The 17,160-nt window shown below is 54.4% G+C and overlaps 1 protein-coding gene across 1 annotated transcript in view; it reads left to right on the forward strand.

Annotated features, from left to right (window-relative positions):
- The window catches only part of KEL (Kell metallo-endopeptidase (Kell blood group)), a 20,505-nt gene that overhangs the window by 2,109 nt on the left and 1,236 nt on the right, over positions 1 to 17,160 (forward strand). Inside the window, exons 4-16 of the mRNA XM_030885263.2 lie at positions 321 to 445; positions 665 to 811; positions 3,921 to 3,983; positions 4,084 to 4,257; positions 4,453 to 4,592; positions 4,795 to 4,924; positions 15,058 to 15,168; positions 15,677 to 15,775; positions 15,968 to 16,045; positions 16,397 to 16,497; positions 16,593 to 16,703; positions 16,790 to 16,857; positions 17,040 to 17,152. Of these exons, the coding sequence (XP_030741123.1) occupies positions 321 to 445; positions 665 to 811; positions 3,921 to 3,983; positions 4,084 to 4,257; positions 4,453 to 4,592; positions 4,795 to 4,924; positions 15,058 to 15,168; positions 15,677 to 15,775; positions 15,968 to 16,045; positions 16,397 to 16,497; positions 16,593 to 16,703; positions 16,790 to 16,857; positions 17,040 to 17,152 (1,460 nt within the window). The remainder of the gene's footprint in view (positions 1 to 320; positions 446 to 664; positions 812 to 3,920; positions 3,984 to 4,083; positions 4,258 to 4,452; positions 4,593 to 4,794; positions 4,925 to 15,057; positions 15,169 to 15,676; positions 15,776 to 15,967; positions 16,046 to 16,396; positions 16,498 to 16,592; positions 16,704 to 16,789; positions 16,858 to 17,039; positions 17,153 to 17,160) is intronic.

Consider the following 17,160-nt stretch of genomic DNA (forward strand, 5'->3'; position numbering starts at 1 on the left):
TCTCTTTTGGAAAGCTTTCTGTGAGGTTTCCCTCTGAGTCCCCCCCAGTTCTCTGGTCTCCTGACCATTTTCTGGTGTCCTGGTCCACCCCAATCTTTTCTTCCGAGTCCACCTCTTCTCCATACACCAGGACTCCCGGGGCTCCTTCTGCCTCCACGTCTTCTCCTCCTCGTAGTTTTCCACCAACAGCCAAGCTCCCCTCATCTGGTTGTTTCCCCCTTCTTTCCATCTTCTTGGGGGTCTTTTCTTTCCCGTGAGCCCCTGCTCGCCCACCCTCCCTGTCTGTTCTGTGCGGACCCATGCCCTCACTTCCTTTCCAGAGGCCCCAGCCTCCTGGCCCCCCGGCTCCGGAGAGGAGAAGGCTGTCCACTTCTACAACTCCTGCATGGACACTGCTGCCATTGAAGCTGCGGGGGCCGGTCCCCTCAGGCAAGTTATAGAGCAGGTAAGACCCAGGCCTCCACTGCTCTAGATGCATAGCACGCAGGAGCACTGCATGTCTGTGGGTGGGCCCCTTCCCCAGGCTCTAGGAGGCAGGTAGAGCTGGTGTGCCATGAGACTGGGGGTGGGGCCTGGAGGGGTGGACTCGGCGGAAGTCAGGGTGTGATGGCAGTCTGATGGATGGGGACAGATCACCAAGACCCTGTGCTCCTTTCCCTCCCAGCTTGGAGGCTGGCAGGTTTCTGGGAACTGGACCGCCTTTGACTTCAACAGGACGCTGGCGCTTCTGATGGGTCAGTATGACTACTTCCCCTTCTTCAGAGCCTACCTGCAGCCCCATCCCACCTCTTCGCAGCCGCCCGTCATCCAGGTGAGGAATGCTCTGGCCAAACCCCAGTGGGCTGTGGAACGAGACACTGCCCGGCCCTGCACAGTCCACACAAGGGTCCTATGTGGGCCTACGGAGGCAGTCGTCGCGTCCATTCAGTGCCTTAAGGGTGGGCTGCTAACTGCAGTATATCAGCAGTCCCAACCCACCAGCCATTCTGCGGGGGGAAATGAGACCTTCTCCTCCCGTAATGATCTAGAATCAGAAACCACAGGGGCAGGTCTACTCTGCCCTGCAGCATCAGCATGAGTCAGAGTGAGCTCCATGGCAGCGAGATTTTTTTTCCAGTGACCCTCTGCTGTAATCATGACTCATAGCCTGGGGAATCTGGGGACGTTCCGCCCTGTGCTATAGGGTTTCTAGCAGTCAGATGGCAATGGGTTTGGTGAGATTTCTTTGTTTTTGTCGTTATTGTTTTGGGGTTTATTGTCATTGTTACTTTTGGTAACAATGGTGGTCTAACGGTCAGTGTGCTTGGCTGCTAACTGCAAAGATCACCAGCTGTTCTTCGGGAGAAAGGTGGCAGTCGGCTTCCATAGAGATTATGATAGTCCCTTTAGGAACTGCCCAGTTGTGCCATCAGGTCTCTGTCCATCACGATTCCAATAACTAACTGCCAGCGAGATGTTCCCCACACCCAGTAACCCTATAGGACAGAGCAGAACTGCCCTTGTGGGTTTCTGAGACCATAGACCATTAAGGGAGTAGAAAGCCCCATCTTTCTCCTACACAGAGACCGTGATTTCGAGAGCTGTGGAAACCCGGTGGGACAGTTCTACTCTGTCTGTCTTACACCTGCAGTTATTTTCAGTTGAAATCCACCTGGTGGCAATGGTGGTTTCGGGGGGGAGGAGCTGGGAGCGGTCAGAGCCAGGTGGAGGTAATAAGATTGAATACACTAGAAAGCAGAGGTACTGAGGACCTTCAGATGTGCTGATGGCTGTCCTGTGCAGGCTCGAATACAGCCTTGAAGGGCAGCTGGAGATGTTGAGCATCTTTGTGGAAAGGAAAGGCCAGGCATGGGGATTTGTGCAAACTCATGCCAGTGGTGGTGAGTGGTGGTGATGCTCGTGGGACTGGGAGATGAGCTGAGTACCAATAAACCAGGAGGAGAAACCACAGTTTTGGTTTGGGATGAGTGGGAAGACATGGTTGCCATTGACCTGAGGACCAAAAAGAAGCAGATGTGGAGGGGAGAGATGGCAGAGGAAGGACTCTGGGCAGAAGGAAAGACTCAGAGACACGTGTGGCCGGGAGACCAATGTGGGTGTCCACAGAGGACACAGAGAACAGCTTCCAAATAAAGTGGCCGCCGTGGGTTCTTGAGACTTCTGGGTTCACCGAAGGCAGAATAAGAATAATGGAAACCTTCCAGAGACAGTTTTAAAGACCAGTGTGCCAACAGGCACAGGTTGTCTGGACTCAGATGGACTCATTGGACTTAAGCAGGATGCAGGATGGAGCAACGCTTCACTCTGCTGTGCACTCTGGAGTGCAAGCAGACTCTACAGAACTGACAGGGGCAACAAGGAAGCTGAGGCATGGGCATAGAAACCTTTTCGTTTTTAAAGGTTGGACCCAAGCGATTATTAAAGAGGTCTTGGTGGCTTCTGTTGTTGTTTCAAAAAAGTGGGTAAGGATGTAGTGCCAAGCAGGAGGAGGGCATTGAAAAAAATAGGTGGAAAATAAAATCAAGGGCAAGCAAGGTCAAGACTAGTGGCAGGAAGTGGAGGTCTCGCAAGAGCCAGATGCAGCAATCAAGACCAACCGCCTTCTCATGAGGTATCAAAAATGAACGCAAAAACCCACAATGAACAAAATGTAAACGTTTTTTTAAATACCCCCCTCAAAAAGCGTGGATCAAAAATGCTGTTGTGAATTTCTTAAAAGTCCCTGATACTCCTCCGTAAATCTTCACTCACTTCAAAATTAAAATCAAACCACCTAAAGCCAAAGTCGATCGGTATAAGAGTGTTCACAAAGACAAAATTCTCCTCCTCCTTTGGTGAGTACTGATTGGGGTATTGAAAGCTGGTGGGCGACCATCTGAGCGTGATCATGGGCAAACCTTTGGAGGGAAGAAGAGGGAAGCGGGTTGAAGACCCTCTTGGAAACATTAGTCCCGGGGACCAAAGGACCACGCGAACGTCTACCCCATGACTGAGACCAGAAGCACTAGATGGTGCCCGGCTACCACCAACTGCTCTGAAAGAGATCGCCTTAGAAGGTCTTGGGTAGAGTGGGAGGAAAATGTGGACCCGCCCTCCAAAGCATACAAAGGGCCAGGCTTCCTGGACTGGTAGAGGCTGGTGGACCCCTGAGACTGGTCCTGTGAACTGCCCGCCAGGGCTCACTGTTCACCCAAGCGATAGGCAGGTCTAGAAGAGCAGTGATAACACTAGAGAGGTACAAACACCTTAGAGGAGCCAACCATTGAGACGTTGAAAGGCAGCATTGAACCCAGGACCAAGTTCAGAAGGGTGAGGAGAGAAGGGGTGGGGGCGCGGAAGAGGACCCCCAGGGAGAAGGCTCATGAGCGGTGGCTCCTCCAGGAGCCTCCCTTGGGGGTTGGGGGGATGACGCAAAATGTGTCTGACTGTTCAGTGGAAACAGTGGAGATTTCCTCTGTAAAGTTCTGCCCAGCTTTCAATCAAAAAGGTTGGGCGTTGGTGGTGTCTCTTCAAGGGCCAAAAGGAAAAGGGTCGACGTCCATTTAGGAATGTTTACATTCTCACGATGAACACAGCTTTGACCTTGTAGTCACCACCGATTATTGTGGTCGTTTGTTGTCCTTACAACAGCGGTTCACACGATTCCTGAGTTTTTCCGCACCTTCTTGACTGCTCCCCGTGTGTGCAGGGGTGGGGGAGAGGTGTCTCAGTGCCTCCACCTGGTCTTGGGGCTTTTGGACACCACAAGCATCCCCCGGAAAGAAGTCCTCAGGTCTCGGTCCTTCTCCGTGTCTGGATGCCCCCCCATCTCCCCCACTTCCACTACCCCCCCTTCATTCCCACATCCACGGCCGTCTCCACTCCACCCTCACCCACCGCTCCATCACATTCTGTTGCTCTCCAGCATCTCTCCTGTCCAGATAGGTCAGCCTGAGTTTGACGTCCCCCTCAAGCAAGAGAAGGAGCAGAAGATCTATGCTCAAGTAAGCCCAGATGGACGAGGGGGGCCAGCCACTCGTGTGAGTAGGTGGACAGGGCTGCCCCGGGCTGTGAGTGAAGTCCCCTGGTTCTCCACGGCTTCAGATGGTGAGGGAGTACCTGGCCTACCTGAACCAGCTGGGAGCCCTGCTGGGAGGGGCCCCTGCCAAGGTGCAGGAGCACGCCGGCCTGTCCATCTCCATCACTTCTCAGCTGTGCCAGTTCCTGCGGCCCCCGGAGCAGCAGCGGGCCCAGGTGGTCACTATTGCCCAGCTACAGGTACCTGGGATGCAGGGCTGAGGGTGGGCATGAGGGCTTGGGTCAGCACTGCGTCCCCACTCCCTGCCCTCCTTGCTCTCCAATACTGTTTTGCCTGGCCCGAGCTCTACCCTAGGCCTCCTCCTTCCTCTCACACCCGAGGGAAGCCCCTTCTGCTCCCCTCAGCCTCCGTGTGCCCCACTCCCACCCCCTAAGGAGATGGCCCCTGCCATTGACTGGCTGTCCTGCTTGCAAGCGGCATTCACGCCCATGAGCCTGAACCCCTCGCAGCCCGTCACAGTCCATGACCTGGAGTACCTGAGGAACATGTCGCACCTGTTACGGATGCAGCGGAGGTTGGCCTGTGGGGTCTTGGGTGGAGGGAAGGGCGGGAGGCTGAGGGACCTCCGCCAGCCCACCCCATGCTCAGGAAAGCCCTTCTGGCTTCCTGCCCAAGTGGGAGGTCTCCCCACCATCGAGGAGGCCAGTTGACCCGGGGGGCTGGGGGACACCTGGCACTGCTTACCAGAGGGGCATGTGTGGGGTTGCCTTCCACAGGGAATTCCTACAGAGCCACATGATCCTGGGGCTGGTGGGCTCCCTCTCCCCCGCCCTGGACAGCAAGTTCCAGAAGGCCCGCCGGGAGCTGAGTCAGAAGCTCTGGGTGCTGATGGAGCGCCCACCCGTGGTGAGGAGGAGGTGGGAGGGCGCTGCCTTCTGGGGGCAAGGTTGGCAGACATGGACAGACGCAGGAAGGCTGGGTGTGCAGGGACTCGGGTGTGGCTGGAGGCCAGGCAGGCCTGCGTTCACCTCCTGGCCTCGGGTTCATATTGTGATCGTGGAGCTGGCTCTGCCTCACGCATGGCAGAGCAGAATGCCACCTGGTCTTGTGACACCTTCACCATCATCCCTTTGCTGGAGTCCAGGGATGAGGCCAGTGCATGTCCCGAGTGTCTTCCAACCACGGGGCGCATCTCCCCTTGGGGTGTGGAGCGGTCCTCTGTGGCCATGCTTCAGTGGTGTTGTGGCTGAGTCAGGGATGCAGATCACCAAGCCTCTTCCCTAGTCTGTCTTCATCTGGAAGCTCCCGGCACCAGCCAGCACCTGTCTCCGCTCTCCAGCACTGCTGTGCCAGGAATACAAGGGGGCGCTTTTAGCACAGAGCAGGTGCATCCTCTCGAGCGACTGAAGGATGAGAGCAGGGTACCAGCTCCAGGGGAAAGGCTTCTCTCCCTGTGCGTGTGTGTTGTCTCTGGGAGAAGGTTCTTATCTCCGTTTGCCTGTTTCCTGATTCCTTAGAGAGCCCCGTTTCATGGCATCTCTTGTCCTCGTCTCTGCATGCTTACTCTGGTCTTTAGATCTCAGAAAGAGATTGATGTCACCCACATCCTACACTGAGAGAACTTCATTAACGTCACAAAGAAAACCCAGCTCCCGCGGTATTTACACACACACTCACAGAAACATGCATATACACACATATTCACATACGCATAGAAACACACACATATACGCTGCACCCACACACATTCATACACCTACACAGAAACATACACACACACATACATGCATATGCACACACATACGCAAACACACTCAGCCTCCATCAGTATCACAGCAGTACCCAAAGCTCCCCTCACAGGTGTGACAGGTGTGCACGAGGAGCATTGGTCAGGCATGGGACCCGGGTCGTCACATGACAGGGCCAAGGCTACAGAGTGCCCAGATCCCAGCCTTCCAGGAGGGTCTTTAATTGTTCTATGGCCTAAACACTGAGCCCTGGTCTGCCCACAGGCAGCGGAGGGGTCTTGGGGAAACCACCCCACGTCTCGGAACCGAAACACGATGCATCGCGTAAGGACGGCTCTGTTGTTGGGTGCTGCTGTGTTGGTTCTGTGCAACAGAGCTCAGTGCTACCCGCTCCCGCGCCACGCTCACAATTGTTCTCGTGTGTGGGCTCATTGTTGGCGCCACTGTGCCAGTCGTCTTGTTGCCGCTCTTCCTCTGGAAAGTCTTCCTCTCTTACTGCCCCTTCACTTGACCGAGATAGCGTCTTTGTCCAGGGCCCGGCCTCTCCTGACAGCGTGTCCAACGCACAGGAGATGTAGTCTCGCATCCTTGCCTCTAGGGAGCATTCTGGCCATACTTCTTCCAAGATGTGTGTGTGTGTGTGTGTGTGTGTGTGTGTGTGTGTGTGTGTGTTCTATTGGCCGTCCTTGCCAGCACCATCATTCACATGCATCGGTTCTCCTCCAGTCTTCCTTCTGCTTAGCAACTGTCACTCTTACCATTCTGGGAACTGTACAAAGCGCTGACCCACTGCCTTTGAGCGGATTCCCACTCACGACCACCCCTTAAGGTTTCAGGGACTGGGACTCTTTACCAGTAGCAGCTGAAGGGTTTGAACCACCTACCTATGAGCTCCTAAACCTCTGTGCCACCAGGGTTCCTTCACAAAGCCTTTATTTAGCACAGATGGCCTTCTGTATTTTGCCCAGAGCATGAAAAGGAACCCCTCAGGTTGAAGATGCAGAAGCAGGCTCAGAAGGACCAGACAACTTTCCCCAGGCCACGCAGCTCACCAGTGAAGGGGCTGTCACTGCAGAGTAGGCCACCTGGCTCACGAGGCTGCACCCGAACCCCACACTGGCCAGGGTTGGGGGAGAAGTGGAAGGCATGGAACCAGGGCAGGCAGCAAACCCTAGGCAGGTTGCAAATGCTGCTGGCATGTGGTCCATTGGTCTGTTGGGACCATGCACCTCTGTCAGAGCATCATTAAAGCAGGCTAGCATTATGGGATGGATGGTCCAAGCCAAGTGCCTAGGAAACTCTGGTGTAGGAGGGAGCGAGCAGGCAGGGTTGGAATGGACAGCACAAGAGAGGGGAGGGCAGAGGTGTCTGGAGAGGTGACCAGGCATGGAGCAGACTAGCTGAAACTCAGCATGACCTGAGGGGCACCCCTGCTCTGGAGACTCTGGCTGAGATGAGGTGGTTGGGTTTGTGGCAGGCTGCCCCAGTTCCGCTGCTGTTGAAGAAGCCCATGTTTTCAGGCCAGCAAGGAGGCCAGCAAGCCCACTGGAGCAGCCTGAATAGATAAGACAAAGGCAGGGAGGAACTCAGAGAGGGAGGAGGGGGCCCACTGGGGTCCGGACATCACCATCAGAATGCTTTTCTTGGTGTGAAACGGAGCTTGAGGGGGCGCTGGCTGCTGCCTCTTAACAGGAGCACTCTGGGGTCAGACTGTGGGGAAGGGTAGAGCAAGGGAGACCTTCTAGATCAGTGGTTCTCAACCTGTGGGTTGTGACCCCTTTGAGGATCAAATGACCCTTTCACAGGGGTAGTCCAATCCGTAACAGTAGCAAAATTACAGTTATGAAGGAGCAACAAAAATAATGTTATGGTTGGGGAGTCCCCACAACATGAGGAACTGTGTTAAAAGGTCTCGGTATCAGGAAGGTTGAGAATCACTGATCTAGATCAAAGAAGTAGGCAGAGCTAGAGAGGGCAGAGGCTCCACCTGGTGTGGTGCCCTGGAGGTGAAGGGGTCCACTTCAGGGCCTATTTTGCAGGCATGTGGCACAGATGCTGGGTGGAGGGCAGCATGGGAGGCAGACTACAGAAACACCCCGAAGGCTTGGGCCTGAGATGGACCCAGCATCACCGACGGTCCTCCCCACAGGCATTCATTATAGAGCTCAGGCCGCCTTCTGAACAGATTTCTATTCTTAGCTCCTTACTCGAGAGGAAGGAGCCTTGCTGGGGGTGAGTAATGGGTTACATGGTGAGCTATTAACTGCAAGGTCAGTGGTTGGAAACCACCAGCGGTGGAAGCCACGGCGAGGAGGTGGTCCGCTCCCAAACAGGAAACGAAAGGGCAGTGCCCCTGTGAACCGCAGGGTCAGTAGGAGTGTGATCACCTCACTGCCGGTGGATTTGGCTTGTTTGGGGCACCCAAAAGGACTCTTTGGTCTCTTGCTCTGCCCATCTTTCGTTTACCCATTTCGAAGGTGTGGTTGCTCTTGTTGCTACATGTTGTCACACGTCAAGTCATAGTGGCCCCGTGGACAATAGAATGGAACCCTGTCCAGCCACTGAGTCACCCTCACAATTGTTGGGCCCTCGTCATTGCAGCCGCAGGATCAATCCATCTCCTAGAGGGGTTTTCCTCTTTGTCGCTGACCCTCAACATCCTTGTCCGGGGTCTGCTTCCTCCTGACAGCACTTCCAAAGCACATGTGATGAAGTCTCGCCTGCCTCCCTTCTACAGGACATGCTAGTAGTGTACCTCTTCCAGGACAGATTTGACGGGGCCATCCTATGTGACAGACTAGAACTGCCCCAGTGGGTTTTTGAAGCTGGAGCCCTGGGGGCATCGTGGTGAAGAGTTGAGATGCCAACTTCAAGGTCAGCGGTTTGAAAGCACCCAGTACTCCTGGGGAGAGTCCCAGCCTGTCTGATAGGGTCGCAATGTCAGAACCTATTTGGTGGTGGTGAGTTGGGTTTGGTTTGGGTTTAAAGACTGACAGTCTTAGAAACATATAGGGACAGTTCCAGCCTGACCTGTATGGTCACTGTGCTACAGAAACAACTGAATGGTAGTGAGTTTGATTTTGGGTGTGCTCAATATTAACCTTTCTCTTCAACCAGTCCCCGTATTAATTTTCCCCTCCAACTTTGGGTCATCTGCAGTTTTATTTGTGGCATTGCTTTGAGATGACTGTTAAAGTCCTAAAATAGGAAGGACTTCTGGATTCCTTTTCAAAAAAACAAAGCAAAGAATCATCCTCAAACTCAATTCCATCCAGTCGATTCAACTCACAGCTACCCGACAGGTCCAGGCAAGACTGTCCTTGTGGGTTTCTGTAACTCTTTATGGGAGGGAAAGCCTCATGAAACCAGCTTGTGGTTTCAAACTGCTGACCGTGTGGTTAGAAGTCCAATGTGTAACTCCCTATGACACCAGGGCTCTACTGAAGACCTGGGTATGCACCGGTCAGTTCATTTCTGTCCAATACAACCAAGTCCACGGCCGTCAAGCCTACTCCCATTCATAGTGGCTGCACAGGACAGACTAGAACTGCCCCAGTGGGTTTCCAAAACCATAACTCTTTATGGGAGTAAAGAGCCTCATCTTTCTCCTACAGTGTAGCTGGTGGTTTCAAACTGTGGACCTTGAGGTGAGCAGCCCAACACATAACCAGTACACCACCAGGTAGCAGATATTCACTGAACACCTGTCATGTGCTAGAAATTCCTGCAGACATTTGAGATTCAGCAAGTTAACAAAACAAGATGAGCAGTTTGCCCTCCAACACACATTCTCCTTGACAAAGAAAATAGCAAGAGACTCAACAGATAAAAATGCTGGGGGTGCTGGGTATCACGGGAAGGGATCCAGCAGGGAAACAGGAGAAGGTGTGCCAGAGGGGGACCGGCTACAATTTACAATGGGGCCGCTGTGGAGAAGGTCACAGTAACTCAGAGTCATTAATCATTGATTTTTAGTTAAGGTTCAACCAGTTCAGTGTCCACATTCCCTACCCGGCCATCCGGCATCTCCATCACCATCAAATTCACAAGGGTTTAATGGTGGTTGGACGAAACGCCTTGCTGAACTCAGGGCACCATGAGCAGAGGGGGCATGCTAGGGGGTTTACGAAGGACTCAGGCTCTTTCCCCTGATCTTCCAGGCAGACCTAGGGGAGGGACCACAGGCCTGGGGCCACTGGTCTCGGGTCCTGGTCAGTGATCCCCACACAGCGGATGTAGGTTCTCTGGGCAGTGTTCAGGTTGTGGGAGCCCGAGAGGAAGAGGCTGGCCTACAGAGAGGCTCGGTGGCTTGAGGGTCCTTTGCTAACGTGGAATCCTTAACTGTTGTTAGGGGCCAGCCAGTCAGCCCTGATTCAAAACTAAGCAGCGCTCAGGCCAGCACGATCCCGGCATGTGATCATGAATAGGGGCCTGGCATGCAAACACTAACCTTTCCACTTTAAAAGATTTTAAATATGCATTTTACTTTTATAGTATATGTATCAACAAAAAAGCCTCACAGCCTTCGAGAGGACTCCAGCGATAGAGACCCAGAGGACAGGGTAGCACTGCCCCTGAGTCCAAGACTAGAACTCTTTAATTTTTATCATAACTTACATTTTATGTTTTGTTTTATTTATATAATTTTTTCCAAAACCATTTTCTCGGGAACTAATACAGATATCATATCATGCCATAGTTCAATCACAACAAGCAGTGTTGTACAATTGCTATCACAATCTGTTTCAAAACATTCTCTTCCTTCTTGAACTCCTTGACATCAGCTCCCTTGCACACACACCCCACTGAACCCCCAGAAACCCTTATTCTACTTGCTGTCTCTCCATAGAGGTTCATCGATCCTGGGTTTCATATGCAAGAGAGGATGGCACATGGTTCATTGGTGTTAGTCAGGCTGCCCCGGGCTGTCTGGCCAAGGCTATAATGCCTTATGGGAATAGAATGTCCCATCTTTCCCCCTTGTAGTTTACATGTCATTGCTATGTGCCTTTGGACCGATTCTGTTTCTTAGGCTGAGCGTTTGTTAGGCTGTCAGCTCTACTGATGGAGATGGCAAGATCTTTTTCCTGGGGAGCTGCTGGTGAGTTTGAACCTCCAACCTTTTGGATAGCAGCTGAATCTCCCTACCACAAAGCTCAGCTGGGCCAGCACCGTCCGAGGGCAGTAGCTGGCTGGGATGGAGGTGTGTGGCTGCTTCCCATGGGGTTCACACTTTCATTTCACCATAGTATGCCCACACACACCCCCACACCCCCTAGGACACTATGGCCTCGTCGTTGGTGTCAGGTGGCTTCTCACAGCTATGTCACTGCTCCTGTGGCTCTCTGTTTGAGTGTGGGACTTCTAGTCCATGTGGTGTCCTGGTCTCTGGGTGGTGTAATAGTTCACACTCAAAGACTAACACACTCATGCTGCGGTGTAAGAGAGGTCTGGGGTCCTTTCTATGAACATGAAAGCTCTCTAGAGCAGACTCACTCTGTCACTCATGAGGCCACCATGAGTTGGCAGTTGGGAAACTCAGGGACAATGGCTTTTATTGATTGATTTGGTCTATGGTGACTGTGGAGTCAGTCCAACTCATAGTGACCCCAAGACAGAGCAGAACTGCCCTCATAGGGTTTACAAGGCTGGAATCCTTTTGGAAGCAGGCGACCACTGCTTTCTCCCACAGAGCAGTGGGCGGGTTTCAACCACTGCCTTTGAGTTAGCAGCTGTGTGCTGGCACAGTCCCTGGCAAAGGACATCATGCTTTCTAAGGGAGAGGGTCAATGAAGAAGAGGAAGACCCTCAAGGAGATGGATTGACATGGTGGCTGTGGCAATGGGCCCACGCAGTGACGACAGCCTGTCTCAGGAGGGGACAGTGTTTTGTTCCCCTAGCCATGGGGTGGCTGTGAGTCTGAACCGAACATCAATCATGGTTTGGTGATCCTTCTAAGGAGAGGGAGCCAGTGCAGCCCCACGCTGCCCCTCAGGGACCGCGCCTTGGTTATGAAAGGCTCACAAGCCACCATCACCATGATTTATTCTGGAGTTCCCTTTGGGAACGAGCTCTCGGGGCGTCTGGCCAGCCTGCAGTGTCTGACATCTGTCCCCCTCCCACTGACACTCCCCTCCCCACCCCACATGCACACACATGGAAAACTGGGCAAATGCTTGCTTCTCGCCAGACTCTTGAAATTGTGTTTGATTTCTGGTCCCAAGCTTACATCTCAATTTTCTTCCTAAAATTAGTCTCCTGGGTCTGATCATCTTGTGTTTCTAGAATATCTTGTGCCATCTGTACTTGAGATCGCTCGCTCTTTCTCTCTCTTTCTCTTTCTCCCTCTCTCTCATGCAGCCTCCTCTCTCTGTCCACTGCTCCAGAGAGAGCTCAGACACAGGGGCCCCAGCAGGTGAACTGATGCTATGCCAATCTCCACCTCGGCAGCCACCTGCATTTGAAATCCTCGGAGTCACTTTCTGGACCACAGGCACGTCTCTGCACTGTACAGACAAGGAGTCTAGAGCAAGAGCCTATGCAGGGCATGCTGAGTAGCTGGAGGTGGATCTCTGCTGGAGGGTACCAGGGAAGGTCTGCTTTGGCCCAGTTCTGAGGACAGGAGGTGGGAGCTGGTAATGCTACAGACTCAGGAGGTGTGGAAGGCAGGGATGACCATGGAAACACACTCCCATTGGAGGAGCTCTGCCAAAGGGGACATCCCCCAGCCGACAGGGGGAAGGAGAGGGACTGCAGGATGTATCCTTGCCCTTCAAGGCAGTTGGGTCCTGATGTCCTCCAACCTTTGGCACTTGTTTCTGATACTCTGCAGCCACCCCACAGTGAGTCGAGGGTGCAAACTCAGAAAAGGAGACCGCGTCCACCACATGAGGAGAAGGACCATCCATGGAGAAGCCTCTCTGGAATGATCTCTAAGGGCAGCCCCCTAGTAGCTGGCCCAGGGGCTTCTTCCTCATGCAGGGCATTGCTGTTGTTAACTTGGGTTTTATCTGATATGCAACGGCATTCCACGGTGTGGAGCCTAACAAGCAGTGGCTACCATTGAGAGACATGGAAACTCCAGAACACCTTTTTGTGCTCAAGCAGAACCTGACCGTCGACCAAGAGGCAGCCATTGAGACAGAACAGGAAGATACTTCATGATTTCATAGCAGGAAAGCTATGCGTCGATGTTGTAATCTTTCCCCATACTCGCCCAATCTGTCTGCTGAGCCAAGAATCCCAAATTGTGCTTCATGACACCGGATGGGAGGAAGGCTTGTTAGCACACAGAGCTAGGCAGACGACACAGCCTTGGGTGCTGGAAACCAAGAGGATGCAAAGCACTTGGGATGAAGATCAGAGAATACAGCGTTCTTTTCAACTCGGGGTAAAGGAAACCGAATTCTCACAACTGGACCGGTAGACAACCGCGTGAAAAACGGAGAGAAAATTTAAGTGATCAAGGATTTCCTCTTGCTTGGATCCACAATCATTGCTAATGGACGTAGCGGTTCAGTAATCCAATCACATATTGCACCGGGAAAATCGGCAGCAAAGAGCTGAGATGCGACTTTGAGGATTGACCCAAGCCACGCTGTTTTCAGTTGCCTCAGACACATGTGAAAGGAAGATGGAAGACGAGCTGATGCATTGGAGTTAGGGTATGGGCAAAGAACATTGAACGGACCGCGGACTGCCACGAGAACCCACGAGTCTGTCTTGAAAGAAGTACAGCCAGCATGCTCTGTGGAACTGAGGATGTCAGACTTCACCTCATCTCTTTGGGGCATGTCATCAAGAGCGACCAGTCCCTGGAGGAGGACACCACGCTTGGTCAAACAGAGGGTCGTCGGTAAAGAAGAAGACCCTCTATGAGCTGCACTGGCACAATGGAGCAACGCACAGACACACTGTGAGCATGGCAAAGGACGTGGGGGCGTGTGATTCTCTTGTCCATAAGGCTGTGGTGCATACGATCCACCACCAAGGGGCCCAACCACCACGTGCTGTTAGCTGTCATCAAGTTGGTTCCGACTCACGGTGACCCCACGTAATAAAGGAGATCTGCCCCATAATGCTTTCTTAGCCTGTTATCTGCCTGAGAACAGAGGGTCCGGTCTTTCTTCTATGGAGCTGCCGGTGCAGTCTACTTGCCCACATTTGAACGAGCATGAAGCCCACTGCTGTTGAGTCGATCCTGTCCAATGACCCTAACAGAGTAGGGCTGCCGATCGGATTCCAAAGGATGCCACACTTGTGGAAACCGACTGCCACGTCTTCTGAACCATTGGCCTTTTGGTTAGAAGGCAAGCACTTAAGGACCATGCCACCTAGGTTTCCCAGTACAGTCTTGGTACTTCAATTTCCCCTTTTGGGGGAGGGGGGCAATTCTTCCTCAGGACCAGCCCAGTGCTGCTGAAAGCATGGTGGCAGCACCTCACCTGGGGAGGAGTTCCCTGGGTGAATAAGTCATAGCAATGGGTGCCGTGACACCTCTACCCATCCTGCCCCAATTAACTGGTTTTCCTGTTCTAACTGGCTTGATCTTAGCAGACTCTCTCTGTTCCTGGGCCCTTCGTCCACCTGGGACACCTGGTCAGTGCACCACATCCTGGCATCCTCTTGTGTGCTTTTCTAGTCCGTGAGGTCCTGCTCTTTGCCATCGCGGGTGCCTGTCCCTTCCTCTCTGGCTCTCTTGCTTTCCCTGGGGGGGTATCTGGGCTGAAATCTCACACGTAGCCTTCCCTGCGTTCTCCTAGCCGACACTGGTTATGAAACCCAACTCGACCCCGCTCTTCCCTCTGAGGCAGGATCCTACTGTGGGACCCCCAGGGATTGGCTTTGGGGGAGTGGCTTCTGCCCTTTCTTCACTGGGGGTAGCAAGCCGCACAGGAAGGTGGAGTGGCTGCTGGGATCCAGCATGAAGGTGCAGCAGGTGCACAGTATGCTCAGGAGAAGGGATATGGCTTCCGTCTTCTCCTTCCCAGAATCCCTAGGGCCCCAGAATCATGCCCTAAGGGGCTGTCCTCTCCAACATTCAGGCTTCCCTGCATCAGAATCAACTGAACCCTCACAACTCGTGAGCATGAGCAAAGACATGGTGAGGGGGCATTTGTTGTGGATCAGAGGCCCTGGTTGCTGGGTGGCAACAGGCCCATGAACCCCCAAAGGACTGACGGGATAAAGCCAGCTGGACCCAGAAAGCCCAGAAGGAGCTAGCCCTTGAGAGCCAGCTAGGGAAGCCGGTGGGCCAGCAGCAGGGCCCCAGAAGCCACCCTGTCTCTGCAGCCCCAGCGGCCCCGGTGGATGAAGTGCGTAGACGAAACGGGAGCCTTCTTCGAGCCTACCTTGGCAGCCTTATTCATCCGGGATGCCTTCGGCCCACGCGTCCAGAGAGCTGTATGTGGGCCCCTGTGCCCTGGCAGGGCCAGACCTGGGGTATGACAGGGCAGGGCCACTGGGTACCCTGGCCATGGTCTGGTCAGGTCACTACCTGCCCACCCATACTCGGGCTGGGCCATGTCACCACCTTGGCTGGGTCTATCTCCGCTGGGCCCTCCGTATGAAACACGTGACCCCATGATGGCTAAGCCTTCTGCAGGCTGGGGCACTGAAGGTGGGAACCCAGGAAGTGGGAGGAGATCATGCATGCATTGGAGAGGGTGGAGGACCGGGCAGAGGGGTGGTGGCCAAATCCCTCCTCTGCTTCCGGGTTGCTCAGCCACTTAGCCTGGGCCTGAGGGTCAGGACAGCATCCGGCCCCCTTCATAGAAAAGACTGCCTTCCTCAGGGACTTCCAGGATCAGCAAGCCCATCTCTCCCTCCATCTGCAGTCCCTCCCTCCTCACTCACCCAAGAGATACCACCCCTCTTGAGAGGTGGACCCAGAGCCCTCTCCCCTCACCAGGCCATGGACCTGTTCGCCAGCATCAAAGACTCCCTCCTAGCCCGCCTCCACAGGGTCTACTGGATGAATGAGGAAGTACGTAGGGAAGCCCAGGACCAGGTAAGCCAAGGGGAATCGTGGAGAACATACATGAGGAGTGGAGGGTTCTGAGGGGCTGGAGAGTGGGCTGAGGGCTGGACAGAGCCTGGGCACATCCAGATACAGGCAGGGCACGGCCCAGGCTCCCTACCAACAGCCCAAGGTGAGAGTGCACTAGAACTTCCTCTCTACTGGGGTTCCCACGCTTTCCAGGTCACCCGGCTGCAGGTGAAGATGGGCGCCCCAGAGTGGATGCTGGAGCCTGAGCTGGCCACACAGGGGTACCCTGAGGTGGGTCCTTCACCTCCCCTGATGCTCCTGGCTCCCCTTTGTTTCCAGAGTGATTGTTACCCCCTCCTTGCTCCAGACACCATGAGAGCATCACACTCATAGAAGTGCCCTAAATCGGTGTGTCAGTGTGTGTGTGAGAGCGTGAGTGAGTGTGTGTGTCTATGTGTGCACCATCCTAGCATGCATGCTGGTGCTGACCCACAGGCCCATCTGTGTGCTCACATGCGTCCTGGGACGCAGCGCGTGGCCACAATGCACAGACATGCAGCCGTCTCTACTCGTGCCTATGGGCTCTGGGTGTCAGGTGGTCATCAGCCCCCAGGAGACTCGTGAGCCCTGTGTGTACCCCAGGTACAGGTGGGGGGCAGCTTCCTGCTGCGGTTCCTGAGCTGTGTCCGTGCCCTCCGAGCCAGGAAGATCAGGGGCTTCCTGCAGCCCTCCCCCCATCCCAGGTAGGGGCACAACCCGGGACAGGAGGGGCTGAGGTGCCACAACAGCAGCTTGGGGTGGTGATGGTGCGGGCAGTGCTCACTCACTGTCCCCGCAGCTGGCGTGTGTACCCCTGGGGCGTCAACACTTACTACTCCCTGACCCACCACACAGTGATCTTCCCCGCGGGGCTTCTGCAGCCACCACTTTTCCACCCTGGCTACCCCAGGTATGTCAGTGGGGCATGGCTTGGGCAAGGGATGGCCTGGCGCCTGGGAAGCAGGGGATTCTGGTGAGACCCGCTTTGTCCCCCAGGGCCGTCAACTTCGGAGCCGCTGGCACCATCATGGCGCATGAAATGCTACACACCTTCTACCAGCTCCGTGGGTGTCGGGCCTGCTTGGGGATAACGGGAGGAGGGCCTGAACCTTCCAGATGACCCCTCCCACACTCTGCCTGACCCCTGGCCATCTCTCAACCCTGGCCCACCCTCACCTCTTCCAGCTCCTGCCCACGCCCACCCACCTCTCACCACCTCCCCCTGCCTCACCCCTGTCTCCAACAGTGCTCCCTGGGGGCTGCACAGCCTGTGACACCCCTGCCCTGGAGAAGGCACTGCTGTGTCTGGAGCGCCACTACGCCGCCATCCCCCTGCCCAGGGGGGTCTCCTTCAACCACTCCCACAC

Source organism: Echinops telfairi, unplaced genomic scaffold (assembly GCF_000313985.2).
Source record: "Echinops telfairi isolate 266 unplaced genomic scaffold, ASM31398v2 ScPeMD7_23;HRSCAF=83, whole genome shotgun sequence".
Lineage (NCBI taxonomy): Eukaryota > Metazoa > Chordata > Mammalia > Afrosoricida > Tenrecidae > Echinops > Echinops telfairi.